Below are 22903 nucleotides of genomic sequence, written 5' to 3'. Positions count from 1 at the left end.
ATATGGATGGAGCACGGCCTGTGGCCGACGGACCCAGGATGACTGGGATGCCGCTGAATGAAGGTGGGGGTTTGAGGGCGGACAGAACTTCAAAGACGGAGTTGGGAGATGTTGTCAATAGAACCGCTCAGGCGCAAACACCTTGCAAGGTAAGTGTGGACGGAGACATTGTCGGCTTAGTCAGAACATTGCATGGGTAACATTTCAACAAAGCCAACAAAGACGGTGGGACTCTGTTTTTACAAACTTGAGCCCATAAAAACATCCTTGTGGACTATGGCACTCATGCATAATTGAATGCGCGGCACCTGTTATTTGCCGGCGGGTTGGAGCCGCCACCTAGGCTTGTCCTCAGTGCTCCATTGATTTACCGGGCCGTGTTCAATAGCCGGCCGACTAGCACAGCCACTATGCGGACTGTGCCGGCCGGTCGAAGACAACTGTGAGGCTGTCCACAGCTGTGTGCCGCCCCACCGGCGGTGACCTTTTTCGGTCGCCCGGTGGCCACAAGTAAGCAGACCTCCGCGGCTGTTTCGACGGTAACCAGGGGCGATGGCAAACACACACAGCCACGCCACGCAGCGTTATCAACACGCCACTTGAAGCCGCGGAATATGTATCAGCACGGACCAAATGATCATGGCTCAGTGATTCAGAAGGGACCTGACAACATACCTACGAAGTGACGGACAATATTTTTTTACGGAATGTAGTAGCATGCATGTCATTGCCAGCTTGTTTGTGTTTCACCTGGGTACCAAATATTAAAGCAGAACAACATCGAATGGTAATGTGGAAAAGTACAATTGCTCGTCATGCTAGCAATGCGGACTGACGCACACTGTAGTCCTCATATTTAGTTTTTGTTCCTGATGCTGAAGCCCACCGTTCCTACTTCTCCAGATCAACGACATCACTTCCTGCATCACCCACCACAAGTCGCCCTCCCTGCAGCACCGCCAGCCCCACTCACCAGTCGGAGAACACGCAGGACGGAGAGGCCGTTAATGTTCTGCAGCGACAGCTCCACCAGACTGGCCACCACCACGATCAGGTCGAAGATGTTCCAGCCGGAGCGGAAAAACTCCTTGCTGATGGCGATCACCTTCAGTGTGCACTCCAGTGTGAAGATGGATGTGAATACCTGGAACGAAAGCCGTGATGGTGAATGTTAGCCAGCATGGGTTAAAGCAGACTACGTTCAGTCGGAGTGTAAGCAGATATACCGGACAGAGACCTGGTATTTATCATGGCAATGTCGTAAATCAAAACCTTTCTATATTTTTCCATACATGTTTAATTTATCCGGCCACCGCAATATTCAGCCAATATCCACTTGCTCCGCACCATCAACGCTTGAAAGGTCATCCTCATAGTGTCAGACTTATCAGCTAATAGCGAGACTTGATAACTTATTTACAGAATTTACTCTTCTCATGATTAAAGTATGCGTCGACATGAAAACTTCGTTTGAACTAGGAATTTCGTGCCGCAAGTTCCGACAAAGATGGCTGATAAAAACTATGCAAAAAGTCTGAGTCATTGTTGGATGATCATCACATATTCAAAAACCGTCAGACTACATTTCTATACTTCCCCATAATCATGAATAAAAAGACCAATAGGTGTGTCTGCGTGAGCGAAACAAACTTTCACCAAATTACATGACACTTTCTAACCAATATTGTATCACATCTAAATCGACCTACAGCATCCGGTTCGCTGTCGCCTGCCACGACACTGCCGCCACACAGTCAGTAAATTCCCCGGCCAGTGTCCGGTCGCCATAAAGTCCGTGCACAATCGGGCTGGGATGCCGGTTTACGAGCGGACCGCGACAGACGGGGGGAGCCGCCGCTGTCGTTGGTGACGTCATACAACCGGGTTGTGACGTCACACATAAGGAAATTACCCGGCGGCTGGCCCACCAATCGTTCGAGAGAGGGTAGACGGAGAGGAGGAAGTGCGATGGCTGGGATTGGAAAGCTAGAGGGTCTCCTGTGGAAAGTGAGTTCGCATGACTGACTGATCCAGAAACAGAAAAATGAAACTGGGGACAATTAGAACATTAACCCGCGCACCGACGGGGGTCTGCGCCAACTTAGTACCGACGGGGGGGGGGGCGGATGACCGCCCCCCCCTGAGATCTCGAGAACGAAGCAAGATAGCGACAAGCGGTAAACGGCATCGGATACGCACGGACAAGGTCTACAATTTTTACTAAGGTCATTTTCAGGTCAGGTCAAAGATGACGTCACAGGGGTCGAAAAAGTCAAAATGGCGGCGCTAGATATGGAGAGAGTTTTTCTCGAATAACTTTCGAAGTAGTCAAGATAGGAACAAACTAAGGGCATCATCGTGATCCTCTCGTCAATCCGCATCGAATGATATATATGTTGACCTCGAAAGGTCAAGGTCAAAGGTTGACCTCAGGTCACGTGACCTCGAGGTCATCATGTATATCATTCGATGCGTCTTGACGAGCTGAACACAATGAGACCATCCGCGCGGCTGTATCTTGTTCCTGGAAGGAGTTATTGGCAAAAAACCTTTGGTGACCTTTGATGACGTCACATGACCTTACAGCTGCCCAACAGCAAAACAGACCTCAAGGTAGTGAGGGTTGATCGTATGTGAAGTCATGTATGGTATATGGGGCCATTCCGACCCGTTTTAGTGGTAAAAACAGGGAGTTGATTTTTCCCCCATTGACTTATAATGGGGAGGTCGCGAAATTGACCTGACCTTAGGTCACCGACATCAAAATTCCGAGATATACAAATTGTAGCTACTAATGACCTAATAACATCCTGCGACTTTCAAAGGACTCCGACATCTACTGTAGCTCTGGCACGGTGACAAAGTTGCAAAAAAGTGACTTGAGGTTGGGTCATTCAAAGTGACCTGGTGACCTGACCTTTAAAGTTAGGAGGTTCAAACTTGCACACCATGTGTAAAATTGATGAGAGAATAGTCATACCAAATTTCGCGGCGCTACGCGCCGCGGTTTTCCCGCTATCCGCGAAAAACCTCAGGGGGGGGCGGATATCCGCCCCCCCCCCGTCGGTGCGCGGGTTAATAACGTCAGCTCATAAGCAATATGAACAGTTTGACAGTGAGTACACGTACCATTTCTGTACAACTTCTTGAGGGTTAAAGGCTACATTAAATCGATAAGAAACTGCGAAAACATATGACAATTTGTTTGCGGTGCCACACATCTAATGCGATTGAGTTACCTAAAAATCAGCCTCTAATACGCATGGGGTTACTTTGGCTTTTTTAAGAAGTAGTGGACCCCAGGTCGAGCGACAAATATGGCCCTCCCTCAAAAGATCAAGAAATAATCAAACATCTATGTAGCAGCTTTTATTACCCCGTCATTAATTATTTCAAGGTCTTTCAGATTGAAAGCACTCAATTTCATGTCATGACTGATTGGCACCTGGCACGAAACACACGGGAGCCGCACTGCACATATGATACCACCAAAAAGCAGCTACCATAATAAATGAAATAAAATACTGAGCAGAAACTAATGAACCAAAGTAATATTAACAAATAACTTCGTAAATAACTTAGAATCCTTTCCAAGGCGTTAGAGGCGGTCCTAGTCTCTGCAGCTATTCCGTACAAAGCTCTAGGTCTGCTTTCAGACTAAATAAGCCTCTGTCATCACGAGTCACGACTTCCTTAATCTGCGCTGCATCACAATGCTTGAGATGCGCACCGCCATATTAAATTCCAAGCACAGTCATAAACGTAATTTGGGCACTGACTGGGCGCCGCCTGCTCTGTTCTATTCTCACCCGTGTAGCGTTTTACGGCTCCGGGGCCAGATTAAAGGGTTAATATTGATACGGACAGCGGCCCTCGGCTGGAAGTGAACAGTGCGGCGCAGGAGATGGGCGCGGGGCCGGCTCGCGCCGCACAGTGGACCCGCCGTTCAGACCAACTCGCCGGGCCGGCCGCTGCAGGGGACGGTGGACGGAAATATTCGGGTCGCTGGCGGCGACGCGGTCCCATATCGTACACGGCGGAGAGAGGCTGGATATTTCACGCAGGCCGCTCACTGACTGACAGCCACTAATTAAACTGCAACTGAGTCGGCTTCTGGTGCCGGACACACACCGGACCGAGACGGGATGGCCGAGATAGAGCGGGAAGGGGGCGGGAGAACCGAGATAGGGCGGAGACGGGACGTGATAGGATGGGAGGAGACGGGACGATGAGATAGGACCGAGACGGAACGGGATGGGGACGAGTCAACCGGGATAGGACGGGGAGAGAGAGAGAGAGAGAGAGAGAGAGAGAGAGAGAGAGAGAGAGAGAGAGAGAGAGAGAGAGAGAGAGAGAGAGAGAGAGAGAGAGAGAGAGAGAGAGAGAGAGAGAGAGACGAAGTAGACGGGACGGGGCCGGGACGGAGATAGGACGGACACGGGACGAAGGAGACGAGACGAAACGAGACTAAATAGTCGGAATGAAAACGAGACCTGATGAGCGCGTGTTAAAGATGGGTGGAGAAAGAAGGCGGACAAATTTGAAAACATGATTATACTCCTCTGCAGTATCACACGGATGTTGTATTACAGCACTTTTAAAGCATTGTAAATATTCTAAGAAAGAAAAGGGTGTAAGAAAATCAATGACAATTTGAAAATAAAATGTGGCTCAAATTGAACATGAAACTTTAAACTGCGTAACTGTATGAAAATACGACACAATTACAATGACCACAGCGAAGAACCCTCAGATTGCTGAGCAGCTTCGGACCGCGGACCCGAGCTGCTGCCTGCAGAATGTTGAGGTCTTCTGAACTAAGGTGATGAAGTGACGCAACAGGCAGTCAAGTTCAGCGGACGATGCCAAAGTTGAACGATTCCATAGGCGGATCGGCTCGGCCGCAATTATGCGGAAAGATGTCGCGCTAAATTATTGGTTTCAGAGAAACGCTTCAGTCAATAGACCAAATTTGATTTGGCGCTAATGTAAGGTGGCCGGTGCTCAGTAATGCAATATGCATCAAACTATGTTTGCTGTCACTGTCTCAATCTGAACACATAAAAATGCATATTCTAAAACCTATTTCAGAGCACATCCCACCCCTCTGTAACAAACCACTGCGGCGAGGCCTAAATCCCTGCCGGCCGGATTTCAATCAGGGCCCTTCAGCGGTGGAGATATTTCCAAGCACCGCTGAGCGAGCCGACATCAGCGGACCGTCAGCTCTAAGTCACGTGGCGAGGTCCGTTTTACGAGCGCCGCAAGCCGGCCCCATCTCCGAGCCGGCTGATCCTCCACGGTCAAACGACTCCGCTTTCAGCTCAGCCGCCGCCTATCAAGTGCACTCAAATCAGTACCGAGGCGGCCGGAGCAGCCGGGGCTCTCGATCTGAGACGGGCCGCAGACAGCGGCGAAAACGTCACCCGCTCGGCGCGACAGAGCGATCGACTCACTCGTTAGGGTTTACGAGGTGACGGTTCATGTTCCTGAACGAAACTTGACGTCACGGCATTCTAAATAACGTCCCAGTCGTTATCCTCTCGACAGTGCCGTCTCCGTTTGTTGAAGAAAAGCCCGCCACCACAAAAGCGACATCACGACGTACTTTCCGTTTACGAGCCGAACAGAAGCTGGGTTAAAGCTACTCCTGCGGCGCGAAATTACAGGATGATTGAAAGCTCCCCTCTGCAGCGCCTCACCCTGTTGCCGATCTCCAGCGTCTGGCGCATCTCGTTGGACATGCCGTAGTGCTCCAGCGCCAGGAAGGCCGTGTTGAGGATGATGCAGAGCGTGATGAACACGTCGAAGCAGGGGTCGGTGACCAGCAGGTGCAGCCGGTTCTGCCAGCGCAGCCACGTCTCGTACCAGATGCAGCACGATGAGCAGCAGTCGCAGTTGCGGTCCGGCGTCTCGTCTGGAGGCAAAAACAGAAACGAATAGATGATCAAGCATTTGTTGTCGAAAAGGTTACAGTGCCAACTGCCAGGAGGTGGTCTGACTCTGATGTTAGCACAAATGATAATGGTGAAGCAAGCTGGCATTGCCTTATACTCGTACTTCACAGATCTACACAACTGAAAGAGACGGGAGTAAGAATGCTACTGCGTCTTTTCATCCTTCAGTACAGTACACCCGTAGCGGCTTACTTTGCGTTCCAAATGGATTATTTACGAGAACTGTAAAGTATAAAACATATTTACGATTACTTCTGCCGCACAGTTCAGTAGCCTCGGTTTAGTATCTAGCTGTGATGCTTAAAAATTCAATAACGCAAGTTAGTATGGCCCTGAGCGAAGACCAGCTGCTACACATCACATAGCCTACAGGCTCCATGATATCAAGTCCATCAAGTAACGTCCAAATGATCGGCTTAACCCTATTCCTGGCGGGCTCCGCCGGGACAAGAAACTGGCGGGGGGGGGGCCGATTCGGCCCCCCCCTGAGATCTCGAGAACGAAGCAAGATAGCGACAAGCGGTAAACGGCATCGGATACGCACGGCCAAGATCTACAATTTTTACTAAGGTCATTTTCAGGTCAGGTCAAAGATGACGTCACAGGGGTCGAAAAAGTCAAAATGGCGGCACTAGATATGGAGAGAGTTTTTCTCGAATAACTTTCGAATTAGTCAAGATAGGAACAAACTAAGGGCATCATCGTGATCCTCTCGTCAATCCGCATCGAATGATATATATGTTGACCTCGAAAGGTCAAGGTCAAAGGTTGACCTCAGGTCACGTGACCTCGAGGTCATCATGTATATCATTCGATGCGTCTTGACGAGCTGAACACAATGAGACCATCCAGGCGTCTGTATCTTGTTCCTGTACGGAGTTATTGGCCAAAAACCTTTGGTGACCTTTGATGACGTCACATGACCTCACAGCTGCCCAACAGCAAAACAGACCTCAAGGTAGTGAAGGTTGATCATATATGAAGTCATGTATGGTATATGGGGCCATTCCGACCCGTTTTAGTGGTAAAAACAGGGAGTTGATTTTTCCCCCATTGACTTATAATGGGGAGGTCGCGAAATTGACCTGACCTTAGGTCACCGATATCAAAATTCCGAGATATACAAATTGCACATACTGGTACCCTAACTAAACCCTGAAGAGAAGAAATTGATCGGACAAAAACTCTAGCTCTGGCGTGATTGCAAACTTTTCTGAGGTAGGGTCACCAAACCGCCTCTGGTGACCTGACCTGAGGTCAGATCAACTCAAAATTTTCAGACATGTTGCGTAGAAGCCTTTTAGGAAAAGTCAGAAAATTTGAGCTTCCTAGCTCAACGCGTTTGGGAGAAATAACCAAAAAACCTCAGGGGGGGGGCTCCTGAGGCCCCCCCCCCGCCAGGAATAGGGTTAAGTTGTCTGTTAGCACGCAATGTGCCACACATCGATCGCGAGCAACTAAACTTTTACAGTGGCGTTCTGTCATAACGCTTACCACCTGAAATACTCAGAAAATGATAACTGCTAGCATTGCCTTGTAATTAATTGACGACAAACACTGCATAATTATTAGATTTGCAAGAAGCGTATCAATTGAAGTGACCTAAGGTCGCTTATTTGGCAATCGCTTATTTGAAAGAAGGGTTACAAAATGTTCAAATATCTAATCAGTAACCAACATCCTTTTAGGGACGCACCCACTACAAGGTCATTCGCGCACGAGTGACCAACCATAATTAGACTTGGTCGTACGGCTCCCAAGGCTTACCGTGTAGCTCGACCACATGGGAGACGTAGGAGGGCGACGGACTCCGGCGCTGGGGACTGATCCCGTTACACTTCTTCTCCGTGAGTGTGACCTCCAGGTCCAGCGCTTTGGCCAGAGGGGTGATATCCTGCGATAAAGACCGACAGTATCAAGCAACATCCGATCAACAGAGGCCAGGTTGCGTTGGGTGGCGTCGAACTGAATTTCACCGAAAATTAATGTTACTTTAAGTTGCATGTTTAGGGGTGGTAATCAACGAATGCTATTGCATTGCTTATATGGACTCAGCTAAGCCAGCAACATAGCGGACCAATATGCACTACAATGATAGGGTCTTGTAATCGTACTATTTAGTAAAACTTAATTAACTAAGGCTTTGTTTTAGTGTTATCTGTAGACATATTTTTCTCAGCACAAAACATGTTGCAAACTCTCTCCATAATCATGTGTTTAGGATGACGGCCCTCCAGCCACCGTGACCCACCTCCGTCCGGATCATCATGTTTTTGCCGCGCTCGGACATGGTCTCCTGGTCTCCGACCACCCCGGAGTCGTCCAAGGAGCACTCGCGCATCCCCAGCCGCCGCACGTCGCCCGCCGAGCGGTGCTCGCTGGTGGACGAGTCACTGTTACCCCGCATCTCCCCGATACCCTGCGACTCCACACTGGTGGCGAACATGGCGTGACGCAGCGCCTCGCGCCGGCCGCCGCCCTGCGAGCGGTGACCGGCCAGTGGTGACACGGCGTCCTCGTCCAGACCCGCGTCCTCCAGACCGGCCAGCTCGTCGGCCGCGTCCCCGGTGGGGGTACAGTCCAGCGCGCCGCGGCTGCCGGCCGGCCCCAGCGGCTGCTGGCCGGTGGTGATATGCACGTAGTACTCGTCTAGCTCCCCTCCATGGAACATCTGCACGCTGGTTTTCTCGGTGGCCTCCAGCTGCTCACACGAGGAGCGCAGCGGATGCGCCTCGGTGGTCGGCGGGGCAGCCGCCGGTATTGGTGACGGCGGCAGTGCGCGGACGTTCAGTGCCGACGAGTCGCACGACACCTCTGTCGGGTCCTGGGCCGCGGCGGCGTACCGGTCCGAGGAGGACGACTGTTTGCGCTGCGGGCTAACGGACGGGGTGCGGATCGCCCCCGGCAGCTCCACCACCACCGGCCGCGGATCCGGGCTGAGCAGCTCGTGCACCAGCGCCCGCGGACGGAGCTCGTTAGTCTCGTGCTCGTCGTGTAGCTCACTGACCCTCCTTCCGGCAGGGGACACAGCGCTGACGTGGCCGTCCGCCGACACACAGCTGTCGTCCTCCTTGGTCACACCGCCCTCCACCGACTTACGGCCCTTGGCTTTTTTCTTTTTCTTCTTCTTGTTGTACTTGTAGGAGGCGAAGATGGTGTGGTTCTTGAGTCGGATCGTCGGGAACTTGCTGTCCTTGTCCAGACGGTGCAGCTTCAGGTTGGAAGGGTCGAAGCTGAAGGTGGAATCGTCCCGGTGATCCGCCAAGTCCTTCACCTTCTCCTGGGAACGTGAACGCACCGTTCAGTGGTAAGAGATCGCACACATTTCTTGTATAAACAATCGCCAATGGTTTAAATGTGCATAATGCAAAACAAATCAACCCACTGAAAATATTTATCGTGTTTTCACGAGTCCTGTATTGATCCACATCTGAACGTTCAAAATATTTCAAATAGCAGCTGCTTTTCTTTTCATGTCTGCATTTTATCTCTGAAATATTACGATCACCGCCTACCTCCTCGGTGTTCTCAGCCTCTTCTTCATAGCTCATGGCCACGACGGCCAGCATTAGGTTGATGAGGTAGAAGGAGCCGAAAAACACCACCAGCCCGAAGAACAGGATACTCCAGGGGCCCATGGCGGCGATAATCTGCCGAAAAGAGCGGAAGGTCAACACGGTACCAGATAAGCTCACGCGGAGCGGCATCGGACGACATATCTTGTCCAGCATCCAACATCTGAATGACGAGACTCGAGAGACGCCTGTTAGCTTGATTTGGGGCTCGAATAGAGTGAGCGGAGGATGGCCAGCACGAGGAGGGAGGGAGGGGCAGAGGGGTGGGAGGAGACCCGAGTCGTGGCGCGCGGTTGACGGCCCGGGTCCAGGGACGGGGAGGGGACCGGGCCGCGGCCGAGGCGAGATAAGGCACACATAGTACACACGGGGAGGGAGGGATCTGCCGCAAAACAGGTCAGGCAGTCCAAGACGCGAGCTCAGAGGCGGCGGACAGTGCAGAAGGGTGGAAACCAAGCGACAGGCTGTGGAAAATGGTGGTCGTGGTCTCGGAGGCAACGGACAGTCGAGAGAGTGGAAATCGAGCGAATGCCTGTGTGATAGGAGCGAGCAGTGGGCGAGGACGGGAGACAGGTTTGTGGCACGACAAAGTAGCTGGTGCTCAGCAGAGGGAGCACAAGGGAAACATACATGGCCGGTAAGTCAGGCTAGCGTGCTAGCGAGACTAGTGATAAGGGACCTGCATGGTTGACCCGCTCAAGAGTCAAACGAATGGAATATGCCGTGAACGAACCCAGACCATTGTGCAGAGACGCACTTGGCAAGTGAGTGTACGTATGTATGTATAATTATATGTTAACAGGAAAGCCGCAAGGCACATACGAGACTCTAGGCATCAGGAACATAACGAATCGGCTCGGCTGACATGACATGTGCAGCGATGATGGCCCTCGGCTGGTTGTGTTCGCCGGGGTAGGATCGCGATCGGCTGGCTAGGTGAGCCGAGTAGATCGACATGGTAAGTGTCATAGTGACACTTACCATGTGCAGCCTGGGTGGTGCACACAGGCTGCTAGCTGTGTGCGCCGGGTGGTCCCGCTCGGCTGGATGTGTTCGCCGAGTGGTTAGATTTCGTGGGTTTCCCGGCTAGCTGTGTGCGCCGGGTGGTCCCGCTCGGCTGGATGTGTTCGCTGAGTGGTTAGTTCTCGGAGTACCCAGGCTGGCTGTGTGCGCCGGGTGGTCCCGCTCGGCTGGATGTGTTCGCCGAGTGGTTAGATTTCGTGGGTTTCCCGGCTTGCTGTGTGCGCCGGGTGGTCCCGCTCGGCTGGATGTGTTCGCTGAGTGGTAAGTTTTCGTGGGTTTCCCGGCTTGCTGTGTGCGCCGGGTGGTCCCGCTCGGCTGGATGTGTTCGCTGAGTGGTAAGTTTTCGTGGGTTTCCCGGCTTGCTGTGTGCGCCGGGTGGTCCCGCTCGGCTGGATGTGTTCGCTGAGTGGTAAGTTTTCGTGGGTTTCCCGGCTAGCTGTGTGCGCCGGGTGGTCCCGCTCGGCTGGATGTGTTCGCCGAGTAGTTAGATTGCGTGAGTACCCAGGCTGGCTGTGTGCGCCGGGTGGTCCCGCTCGGCTGGATGTGTTCGCCGAGTGGTTAGATTTCGTGGGTTTCCCGGCTTGCTGTGTGCGCCGGGTGGTCGCGCTCGGCTGGATGTGTTCGCCGAGTGGTTAGATTTCGTGGGTTTCCCGGCTTGCTGTGTGCGCCGGGTGGTCCCGCTCGGCTGGATGTGTTCGCTGAGTGGTTATTTCTCGTGGGTCTCCCGGCTAGCTGTGTGCGCCGGGTGATCCCGCTCGGCTGGATGTGTTCGCCGAGTAATTAGATCTCGTGAGTACCCAGGCTGGCTGTGTGCGCCGGGTGGTCCCGCTCGGCTGGATGTGTTCGCCGAGTGGTTAGATTTCGTGGGTTTCCCGGCTTGCTGTGTGCGCCGGGTGGTCCCGCTCGGCTGGATGTGTTCGCTGAGTGGTAAGTATTCGTGGGTTTCCCGGCTAGCTGTGTGCGCCGGGTGGTCCCGCTCGGCTGGCTGTTGGCGCCGAGTAGTTAGATCTCGTGGGTATCCCGGTCGGTTGTGTGCGCCGGCCGGGTGGTCCTGCCCGGCTGGATGTGTTCGCCGAGTGGTTAGATCTCGTGGGTCTCCTGGCTAGCTGTGTGCGCCAGGTGGTCCCGCTCGGCTGGATGTGTTAGCCGAGTGGTTAGTTCTCGTGGGTACCTCGGCCGGCTGTGTGGTTCAGGTAGTCCCGCTCGGCTGGATGTGTTCGCCGAGTGGTTAGATCTCGTGGACCACCCGGCTAGCTGTGTGCGCCGGGTGAGTGAAGCACATCTGCTTTTGGCTGGTTGTGTGCGCCAGGGTAGATCGAGCTCGGCTGGCTATGTGTGCCGAATAGATAAAGCTAGCAAGTGTCACACTGTCGTGCGGCTATGGTATCCCGGCTGGTTGTGTGCGCCGGGTTGATCGAGCTCGGCTGGCTATGGGTGCCGAATAGAAAAAGCTAGTAAGTGTCACACTGTCGTACCGTGCGGCGATGGTATCCCGGCTGGTTGTGTGCGCCGGGGTAGATCGGATAGTCAGCGTCACGCTGATGTGAAGCCGGAAGCGTCATAGTTCATTAACTAAGTTCAATAAGTTTGTTCATCAAATGCATCATACTGCAAACCCTTCGACTCGGCTGATCGCAGGGAGCGCTGTGGCACCATTTTGAAGCCATTTTGAAGCGCATACACAGTATTATTGCGTGCCAAGTTATTGGCTGGAAAAAAATGTAGTCTGACCTCATTTGACCCGACCTTAGTGGTTGAAGCATAGGCACAAATCACGTGTTGATGTAACTGAGGTGGTGCAACATAGAAGAGCTGAATTGGAACATATATCTTTCATATGTATAATTTGCAACATTCTTGCAAAATTTCTTCGAATGCGTCAGGTCGCTGGATGACCTCAGGTCAACCGAATTTGGAAAGTGGAATGCATGTAACGGCACTCGAGGAATTTAGCGTGTCCTGGGAGTTTGAATCAAATCGATGAACAACTCTGGTTTTCATGGAAATGGTGTTTTCAGTGCCATTTTGACGATGTACCGTTTTGTGACCTGGTGACCTGACCTGAGGCCAGCGGAACTCAAACTCCCAGGGCAAATGTCAAATGAATGCCCCTGAGTTGAGTCTCAATTTGGTGGCGCTGCGTGCCACGGCACTCGCGCTATTAACGGAAACTCTGTTATGCCGTTGCCGCTAAAACAGTCCAATTTTACCCTGAGTCCGGTTTTGGGACCGGGTGAGCTGACATGGATGACGGAGACCTGAATTTTCAGGGAGGGTGCCGGGAGGTGGCCACGGAGGATATGCAAATTTGGCGGCGCATTTTTTGCGCTATTCGCAAAAGAAACCCCTTGGGGATGTATCAACCCCTTCTCCGGTCGAGGTCTAAGCATGGCTGACTGTGTACGACGAGTAATTCGACCAAGAAAGTGTCACGCTGCTGTGCAGAGACGTTTGCCGGCTGGCCGTGCGCTCTGGGCGTTTCGACCTGGGCTGGCAGATAGCGGGCTGTGAGCGCCAGGTAGTCGAACTTGGCTGGACATGTGCGTCGGGTAGATCGAAATAGTCAGTGTCACGCTGCGGTGCAGTGATGGATTCCAGGCTGGGTGTGTGCGCAGAACAGACCGCCCCAGTCAGTGTCACGCCGCTGTGCAGAGATGTATTGTATGCCGGCTAGCCGGGTGCGCCGGGCGCCCCGAGTTCGGCTGGCTTTGAGCGCTGGGCGGATTGACATGGTGAGTGTCACGCTGACGTGCCGCGGTGGTTCCCGGCTGGCTGTGTCGACTGCGGTCTTCCCCAGGGCACGTATCAGCAAGAAGGCTCATGTTAGACCGTTTCCAACGCTAAGTCGGAATGTAACTGCACAACTGCAGGTCGTCACTGTCCCGTCGCGGCGGCGGCCGCCGCTTGTGATCCTGATGGGTCAGGCTTTCGAATGAGCCTGATCCGTCCACCTATCATATCCCTCGCCCGTGTGCGGCGTTCTGTTGCGTCTAACGTGTGGGTAGGGGGCCGGTTGGACCCCCTCCCCTTGCCGTTCGGCCCCTGATTGGGCTGGATGTTTGCGGAGGGAGAGAGCGTGCTGCCCGTAACGAGAGAAACCGATGACGTCATCAGAGTCCGTTAATGGTTAAGAGATAGGGACTAAGCTAGTCCCACTCTGCACCTGAAGGGAATAAATGTCTTCAACACCGAAGATGCGGGGGTTGCGACCAGGGTAGATGGTGGTTTCTTAACCTGGCCGCAAACTTGGCTAATTCAACTCAAACTAATGCTAAAGTGGGATGGTCATTTCAAAACTGCTTCGTGACTGTTCTTATTGATGCTAAATTCGACATCAGCTCCAAAACTACCCTGGAGGCATGTAAAACTCGTAAAGCGAACCCAGGTCATCAGACCAGTTTCGGTCGCCAATGGGACGTCATTAGGCTCCGCCCACGTGAGCCTCAGGGACGTCACCCCAAACGGCCGACTCGTCTCGTCTCGTCTCGGCCGACACCGGCTCTCCCCCAGCAAGACATTGAACGCGACGGTTAGTGTATGCATAGGTTGGACCACCGGCTGGTTTGACTGGATCCGGTTATACTTTGACCACGTGGTGTGGGCGTCACATTTCTGTTGGTTTAGAGTTTAGACCCGGCGTCGGCAAGGCGGTCTAGAGGACGTTAACAGGGTCAACATGTCGCCAACTGGTCGGTGCGTGTGCATGTCAGCGCGGCCTCGGTATGGTATCGATATATACCTGGCGCAATAGCGGCGCCTGCCAGTCATGCCAAGTTCCACGCGTATAGCCCAGCAGAAAAGCAGCGCGGCAAAATCGCTGACTAGTGCTCGCGTCAAACGCGAAAGCCGGAGATGAGGGGAATCTGTGGACACAGTGGTGCTATTTGCTTACGGCGGTGATAAAAGCTATACACCGCCGACAAACCGACAAACAAGGGAGGGACCATGGCCTGGGACGGACGGAGAGGAGAGGAGAGGAGAGGAGAGGAGAGGAGAGGAGAGGAGAGGAGAGGAGAGGGAGAGGGAGAGGGAGAGAGAGGAGAGGGAGGAAGAGAGAGAGAGAGAGAGGAGGGAGAGGAAGAGAGAGAGAGAAAGAGAGAGAGAGAGGGGGTGTGGCGACATGGATAAGGGAACGTGCGGCCGAGCGGGCGGACGCGCGGAAAAACGACCTGGCGTGGCTCATAACGCACACCGCGGCGCCGGCGCGGCGGGCCGGTCAGGCAAGTGCAAACAGCAGATAGCAACAGGCACGGCAGGCTGTGGTACTGCGATTAAACAATCTTAGGCGTGACTTCGGGGGCGTATTCATAATTAGACTCGTACATGATCTTACGCAGCCATAGGCTGGAAACACCTATATAACCGCATGTACGTACATTCTGCTCCGTTGGCGAGTTTGGCGTCTTGTTATCGATCATGATATGAACGATAACACGATTTGGGTGCAGACGGCCATTAACAGCCAATACTGGACAACAGATTTGGGGAGCGAACGGTATGAGACACCCAAATCAGTAATAGGGTCCACCTATTAGCTTGATTTGGGGCTCGAATAGAGTGAGCGGAGGATGGCCAGCACGAGGAGGGAGGGAGGGGCAGAGGGGTGGGAGGAGACCCGAGTCGTGGCGCGCGGTTGACGGCCCGGGTCCAGGGACGGGGAGGGGACCGGGCCGCGGCCGAGGCGAGATAAGGCACACATAGTACACACGGGGAGGGAGGGATCTGCCGCAAAACAGGTCAGGCAGTCCAAGACGCGAGCTCAGAGGCGGCGGACAGTGCAGAAGGGTGGAAACCAAGCGACAGGCTGTGGAAAATGGTCCCCTCCCACCCTCCCCAATAGGAACTTCCAATCTGTACATATATATGCCGTCCTATAGACACACTCGTCGTCGGCCCACGTCTTGTTATCGATCATGATATGAACGATAACACGATTTGGGTGCAGACGGCCATTAAAACAAAGTGACTGAAACCTTGTCTAAGGAATGGCTACGGATTGCCCATGGAATCATGAAATGCACCTTTCTTGGTCATGGTCAAACTAGCATTTCTGCTTTATCAAATCGCTTCTTCCAACATGCTGCATCGTGTAAAAGAATATGTCAATTTGGTAGAAAGTCCTCTGTCTGAGCAGCATTCCATCTGGCTGCTACTCTACCGTGGCCTACCGCAAGGACATCGATTTCTGGCCAATCCCCAGCCCTCCCTCCCTTCTCTTTCCACTCTCGTCTGTTTCCTATTCCTCTCTCCGACTGCGGTCCCTCCCCGCGTGTTCTTTTTTCCGCTCTCGGCCACTGGGGTGCTCAATAGTCGGGCCGGCAAAAAATGAAAACACCCTTCAGCTCGCGCGCCGGCTGAGTGGCCCGGAGACGAGGCCGTGTCAGTCGGCCGTCCGGACCCGAGTGCCGCCGGAGAGCTCTGGAGAGGAGTGATTGAGCAACAACAATATCGCCATGTTTACAGATCCGACAGCTGCGGTTTCAGCTATTGGATGGAAGAGTCAATGATATAAAATGAGCTTGGATGTAGGATGTTATATTATTGAATACAGCCTGATTCGTAAATGGTAATATACCTTATACAGACCTATAGGCTATGATATAGCTTGTAAACCAGTGAACAAGGCTACTCAATAAAGCCGAAATATTTGGTTTTTAACAATTTTTTACCTCAGTGTAGCCCGAAACGAATACGAATTACTAACAATTGTTTATATTCAGGTTCCACTCGGCAAGCATTTCCCGCAATTGTTTTAGCAGCTTGGCGTCTATAACTAATATATTCTAAAAGTCCAAAATATTTATCACCAGCGACTGATTAAATCTGGCTTCCCTGAGGTGTGGGATATAGGTATAATACCTTTCACAGCATCTTCTCAAAATTTCGCATCGCCAGAAAGTACTCATACAGCTCCACGGATGGACCACCTCGTCCTCCACCGTCGCGCCGGGATCGCCCCTGCCCCACCCCCACCGCTACCCCTACCCCGCCCTTCACGGCGTGCCACAGCCGGGCTGGCGAGACGTTCAGTCGGCAAATGCTCCTGCAGGCCCCATCGGGCTGCAAATGGCACGGTCGAGCAGCGCCGCGGAAGGTTGCAGCACCTTCAGCCCGGAGAAATGGCGCTATGATCTGCCCTGGGCGAGCGGGCCAGCTGCTCCCCCAGAGAGAAACCAAAGCCGGCAGAGACTGGTGGCCAGGAGCGGAATGTGGAACAGAGGCTTTGCTGTGTTCTTTTGAGGGTGAGTGTACGCTGGAATCGAAGCCTGATTCAGAAAGTCTGTGTATTTGTTAACAACTTTAAAATAAGGTAATCCGTGTCTTTAGCTAGGGTACTGCTCATGATGCCAAAAGTTAGTTATTTTTCTATGATCCATGGAATGACGCTAGTTCAAAATTTAAATAAAAATCGTTCTGCGCAGCGTTTCTCGCTATCATTCGCGCATTCGCTTGGAGTATCAATCACGATCGCCTCAAAAGACGATATATTCACAAGTACGCACTCCACTGTCCGCTTCCCCACTCCGTCTCGCTTCTCTCCATCCGTTTTTGTCTCTCGTGGCGGTACGATCGGGACGAGCCAGCCCGCCGATCCCGGCAGACGCGGGTGAGCGATGTTGTTTGACTACCATCATTCGTGATCCAGCACACAGTGCCGACGAGGGTCACCGAGCACGGGTCTAATGACACCGTCGACGGCCTCAGCTGGGTCGGCTCGAAGGGCCGCTTATCACGCTCAACACTGTTGATTTGTGACGCCCGGCAGTTGGTGAAATGAGGTAGAAATTAACCAGCGAACGGTTCCGTTTATCTGGAATTAATTTTCTTGCAGATGTCTTAATTCTTGCATTTAATCGGACAACTTACTCACATGATACGGATATTAGTATTGTGCAAAGCCTAAAAACGGTGACTATTAATGACCTCTACATTTCGTCATTGTTCAATATTCAAGTAACTTTGTTTCTTTGTGAACCGCCTAACGTCAGAACTAGTCATTTGACGGTAGAATCAGCTCCCACCCAAGTCTCATAATGGGCAAAAACGCAATTTTACAAAATTACAACCAATGAAATTACTTGACATCCTCTTCAGAGCGTGAACTACAAAGCTGCTACCACGGACCCTCTTCGTGACGCACGAAAGGTCCGGTTTTTGCTGCAGTGTCCTAACTCAATCACTGACGAGCAGTCTCGGAAAAAGGACACATCCTGGAATCATAAACCAGCACATCATTTCTGACACGCCGGACCTTGACCCACAAGAAAGGACAATTGAAGAGACGCCGGCCTAGCTCACCTTGTTGTAGACATCCTCCCAGAAGTCGAGGGTGATGAGCTGGAATGTGGTCAGCATGGACCAGAGGAAGGTGTCGAAACTGGTGTAGCCGTAGTTGGGGTTGTCGCCGATCCCCGGCAGGCACACGTACCCGGCCGGACACAGCCTGACAAACAATGGAGAAAGTTGGCTATATTAATGTAATAACGTCTTATATCATGCCATGCAGAGGTTTTTAAACTGCAGCGGAAAGCTGGGTACAGCGAATAGGTAAGACAGCAAGCGATTTGGAAAAAAAAAATCGAACTTTCTCTTATGTGACGTTCTTTGAATTATGTGAAATCACTGCCCAGAGCTGTCACTGCCCAACACTAGAGTGAGTAATCAAAGCATGGTGTCCGATGTAATAAAAAAAAAACTTAGAAAAGTATCAATGACATGAATACGAAACCTCAAACGCATGCATACCCGAAATATATTATTCATGTAAGGTATGCATTCATGCATGATGCAGCCATGCCTTTTTGTATCGCAGCGAATGTAATCAATCGTGATGGTTTCTCAGCCTAAAGCAACGCATAATTTTTAAAGGTAGTGTGCCAGCTTTCTTGGACCGTATGGAGTTAATGGCCCAGATAAGGAGAACCGGATTTTTAGAACTTATCCATACCTTCAAAACTCATGGAAACGTCTTAAATTCTTCAAATTTTGAGTACCCCAGTGCGAAATTCGCCCCGACGGGTTGTCGGTCGTACCCCAACCACATTTCACACCACTATGAACAATAAATGCACACACTGAAATCGCTATTACCGATATGCTCATCCAATCAAGTTTCGATAAACCCGTTCATCATCATCTCCTGCGGTTTCGAACACGCCTGTTAGGTGGCTTCTGATGCTCGTCGAGGTCGGAATTTCCAAATACGCGTGGTGCGTCGGGCCGCGCGCTCTGACTTCGGCCAAGAAAAATGCGTCAGCTGATCATTGTCATTTCTGCCACTTGCGTGTGGTGAAATGGGGTCATAACTTATAAGACGGCTTTTTCATATCAATTATTTTACATAAAATCATATTTCAAACCATAAATAATGTTCGACAGCCAAATAAAAGAAACAATACCAATACGGGCTTACAGTTTAAGGCTCGACATTGTGTTGTCTACGATTAGACAGCTGATAACTCATTCCCGTACGTCGTATGGTCGTAACACTATAATGACCTTTGCTTATTGTCACAAGTGCGCCGCATTCGCGATTGTTGCCCGACGCCTGTTTGCAGGTGAGCCCACTACAGTTGTTATACATATCTAAAAACCGAAAAACTTTTAGGCGAAAAAGGCACTATTCCAGGCCCATTTTTGATTTTTTTGCGATATTAGGTAAAAACAGAAGCTTCTTATCCTAGGAAAAATAAAATGGGAAATCTTTCAAAGGTGGCACACTACTTTTAACCCTGCAAACAGGGGCCAAATTAGCATGCGGCGACTTCACCCGTTAGTCGGTCTATTACTGCCTTCAGTCCGTCTGGCAGTCACTCGAACGGCCACTTGGACGACAGCTTGATGGCCCTGGTAATTGTATATGAGTCGAATGGCCATTGAATGACCATTAATCTGACTTCCCAGGAGTGATATGTCACACAATGGCCGGGCGGGCGGCAGTTCCGTCCGCGCTGCTGCCATGTATCACTCTGAGTACCACCAGGACGGAGTCCGGCCGGCGGCCGCCGCGGCAGCCCACCCACACGGACCAAGTTCGCCGATATTGTGGGCCACTGACCACCGAAACCCGCCCCGCAGACCCTGACCTTGCCCCGAGGGAAGCGATCCATCAGGAGCCCAGTGTCCCGCCCCGTTCCGACTACGCAGTAATACTGTCCCCGCCGCTGGCCGCCCCGCCCCCAGATCCGCCAGACAGCGCCCCCCTCCCGGCCCCGCCCTGACCCCCTTCCCATGTCGATACACCCATATACCGACGAGGAATGACGGCGGACGACTGACCACAGCGGGCCGGGACCTTTTGGATAGGCTACTACAGGACCAGCTCGCGTATCAATGTTACAGGCAGACCTCTATCACATAGCGAGTGAAATAGGGGCATTCCACGTCAAATCAAACACCGAAATCCGTCATCCCCTTCGATTTTTCTGAAAATTTGTAGGCAGACTGGGCATGGTTCAAAACTGAGTTACGTATAATATTTTCGAAATTTGATAACGTATCGCTGAGATATAGGTCATCGAATATAGCGAAAAATGCCACACATCAATTTTTTAAATGGCTATAACTCTGGTTCCTTTTCTGGTATCAAAATGATATTAACAGGGTCTTATAGGCAATTGATAAGGCTTTGATTTTTAATTATAAAATTAAATTGAAGTGACCTTGAAATGCATTTGACCTTGAATTAAAACAGAAAAATTTAAATAGCAAAAAACACGTCACCTTCGATTTGGCTAATTTTTACATATTATGTCCGTCACAATGTTCCCAACCATCTGTGAAAAAATTGGAGTGGGCCATTCATAACTTTCGCGGCAAACGCCGTTTTCATGCATCAACATCACGCAACCGCGCGTGACCTTGAAAGACAGAGTCAAGACATGCTTGCTTGTGTACACTTTCTGAAATGAATGATTGCTGATTAGTGATATCCCAAACTCTGCGAGAATGGAAATGCATAGTCATCGTAGTCAAGCAGTCACGTTCCATAGTAAAAGTGTCTCAGGCAAACGGTATTTTGCGGTGAATTTTGAGCCGTGTGGAAATGCATCATGAAGTAAATTCAACGAAAACATTATCACGCAACGATATCTTCACGTCTTTTGATCTTCACTATACGAAAGAACATACATTTTTTAGTATGTATGGGGAATTTCTAGTTAATCCAATAATAAATATGGCAGTTAGAGACCTGCTAATTGAGTAACATGTCGCCGGCTGAGGCGGGCTCGGCCGATGCGGGAAACGCAGCAATCACAATTTTGTGTTTACACGTTCATATTTCAATTGTTTACCAACCGATTTTCAAAATTCTTTCACCATAAGATTGCCTGTACATTTCTTAGTCTTCTCACAAAATTTGACGCGAATCGAACGTAATCAGCGGTAGGGAGCGCGATGTAAAGACGGAACCGTTCCGTTCCGTCCCGGCACAGTCTACAATTCAGGCGGCGCGTAGCGGTCGGCGCCGGCTGCCGAGTCGCCGCGTCGCTGCGGGGACAGGATGTTCACTTTACACCGCTATTACTAGAACAGTTGTGAACCGATTTTCTTATTGCTTGCACGATGAGATGTCCAATTCAATTCTTGACAGGTAGCCATAATTAATTTCGCATTAATCTTATGAGATATTGGCGAAAAACAGGAGGGGTGGGCGAAATTCGCTCTTCCCCCTCCACTGCGCGTGCTAACATACGTTTGCATATGTGCAATTTTCTTCAAAACTTATGAATGGCCCACTCTAATTTTTTCACAGGTTGTTAAGAATATGGTAGGCAATAAAATATATGAAAATGAGCCAAATCGAAGGTGACGTGTTTTTTTGCTATTTCAATATTTGTGCTTAAGAACAGAGTTAAGCAATTTTCAAGGTCATATATTTAAGTAGGTGCAATTCTAAACAAATGCTTAAGAAATTACCTAAACAGTAAGGTTTATTTCATTCAAATCAAACAAGTACAACCAAAGTTATGGTTGTTCAAAAATATAAATATGCAACATTTTGTAAAATTTGATGCCCTATATTTAGAAGACCTGTGGTCAGAATGTGCAAAAAACATCAATGTAATGTCCGGGGCCACACAGGAACTCGCTCACAAATTTATACTGAAATCGCTGATGGTAAGGTGCAAAACAGCCGATTTTTGTTCGATTTGACGTGGAATGCCCCAATACCTAAACGCGATTCATTGGCCCGCTTTCGAAAAAATATATTCCAACCAACAATGAAAAAACATGACGCCTAACATTCATAATTTTAGGTAATGGCGAAATACTTTTTGCCAGATATTTCAGCTTTCAAAATCATATTCATCTTTTCTGCGCCTACCACTCATTCAGATCATTAATAAAGCAGGCACAAATTGGGACAAGTGATAGAGCGAGCCACCGAGCCCTAAGGTTAATAAGACACGGATACTGCAAAGGTCACTGAAGGCACCCTTTGCGACACAGTCAATAGCTGAACGGCCGGCTTAATGAGGTCACTCTTCAGACGGGTAGAAAAAATGTTGGTTCGGAAAATGGGGAGATCGGCAACAGGAAAATTGTGATAACTGAAGAAACAGCCTACTTTCGGGTGGCATTGGTATGACTATTTAATGCTATATGAAATGAGCATTTGCTGTAAAATTTGGCAAAATGTTCTGCTTTTTGTGTAGTACGAGCGATAGCAAAAAATAATTGGCAATCCTGAAACAACCGGTCATTCTTGATTCAGCGCACATATCAATTTGTTGTTTGTTGTTGTGCCATTGGTAGATCATGTAACAAGCAGTTGTGCTGCATGATCATTGATCACCCTTTGATGGCCACCTTTTCCATGGAGATGGGTTAGCACTCAACATGCCTAAATAATGCCGACATGCATCACCAATTTCCTTTAGTAGTTTACTAAGCAGCCGATGCTATGTGTGCATTGCTTACAATTACACAAACGTCATTCGAGTAACGAAAACATTATAAAGCCTGAAACAGACTCTTTCCGCAGTCAGGAAATCGTAGCGAGAGCCTATTCAAATACATGGAAGCACGCTCGCATCAATCGCACGCACCTCCGGATGCGATTGATGCGGGAAGAATTATAACGTATTTGAATAGGCTCTCGCATGCGATTTCCTGAACGCGGAAAGAGTCTGTTTCAGCCTTAAAGCCCTATTATAATGCTGTGTTCACATTCAGGGTACATTATTTCACCCGCAGCACCTACCTTGCTCCTGAGCCGTTTCCGCACAGCATGAAGCTCAGTGTGATTGTCGATCGCCCAGAAGGTGCTGTTGGTGCTGTACCTGTGAACGGCAGCCGGTTAGCCGCGTGCGCCGGAAACCAACCACTTCCGGTCCTCCCCGG

At 50.7% G+C, this 22903-nt stretch overlaps 1 protein-coding gene across 5 annotated transcripts in view; it reads right to left on the bottom strand.

Annotated features, from left to right (window-relative positions):
- LOC122363671 (sodium channel protein 60E-like) overlaps nucleotides 1–22836 on the bottom strand; it is a 54169-nt gene extending 31333 nt beyond the window's left edge. For 4 of the 5 annotated variants that reach the window (XM_043333191.1, XM_043333190.1, XM_043333192.1 and 1 more), the window contains exons 1-7: nucleotides 22764–22792; nucleotides 17855–17999; nucleotides 9473–9607; nucleotides 8209–9237; nucleotides 7725–7851; nucleotides 5703–5917; nucleotides 974–1144 (exon numbers count right to left, since the gene is read on the bottom strand). In XM_043333191.1, coding sequence (XP_043189126.1) covers nucleotides 974–1144; nucleotides 5703–5917; nucleotides 7725–7851; nucleotides 8209–9237; nucleotides 9473–9607; nucleotides 17855–17999; nucleotides 22764–22792 — 1851 coding nt within the window. Of the gene's footprint in view, nucleotides 1–973; nucleotides 1145–5702; nucleotides 5918–7724; nucleotides 7852–8208; nucleotides 9238–9472; nucleotides 9608–17854; nucleotides 18000–22763 lie in introns of all 5 variants that reach the window. The other variant, XM_043333189.1, reaches the window with a different exon arrangement.
- Nucleotides 22837–22903: the final 67 nt, after the last annotated feature.

This window comes from Amphibalanus amphitrite, unplaced genomic scaffold, assembly GCF_019059575.1.
Source record: "Amphibalanus amphitrite isolate SeventyFive unplaced genomic scaffold, NRLGWU_Aamphi_draft 000633F_arrow, whole genome shotgun sequence".
In the NCBI taxonomy this organism is placed as follows: domain Eukaryota; kingdom Metazoa; phylum Arthropoda; class Thecostraca; order Balanomorpha; family Balanidae; genus Amphibalanus; species Amphibalanus amphitrite.
Note: the sequence above shows the minus strand (reverse complement) of the source record. Positions and strands in the feature narration are given on the sequence as shown.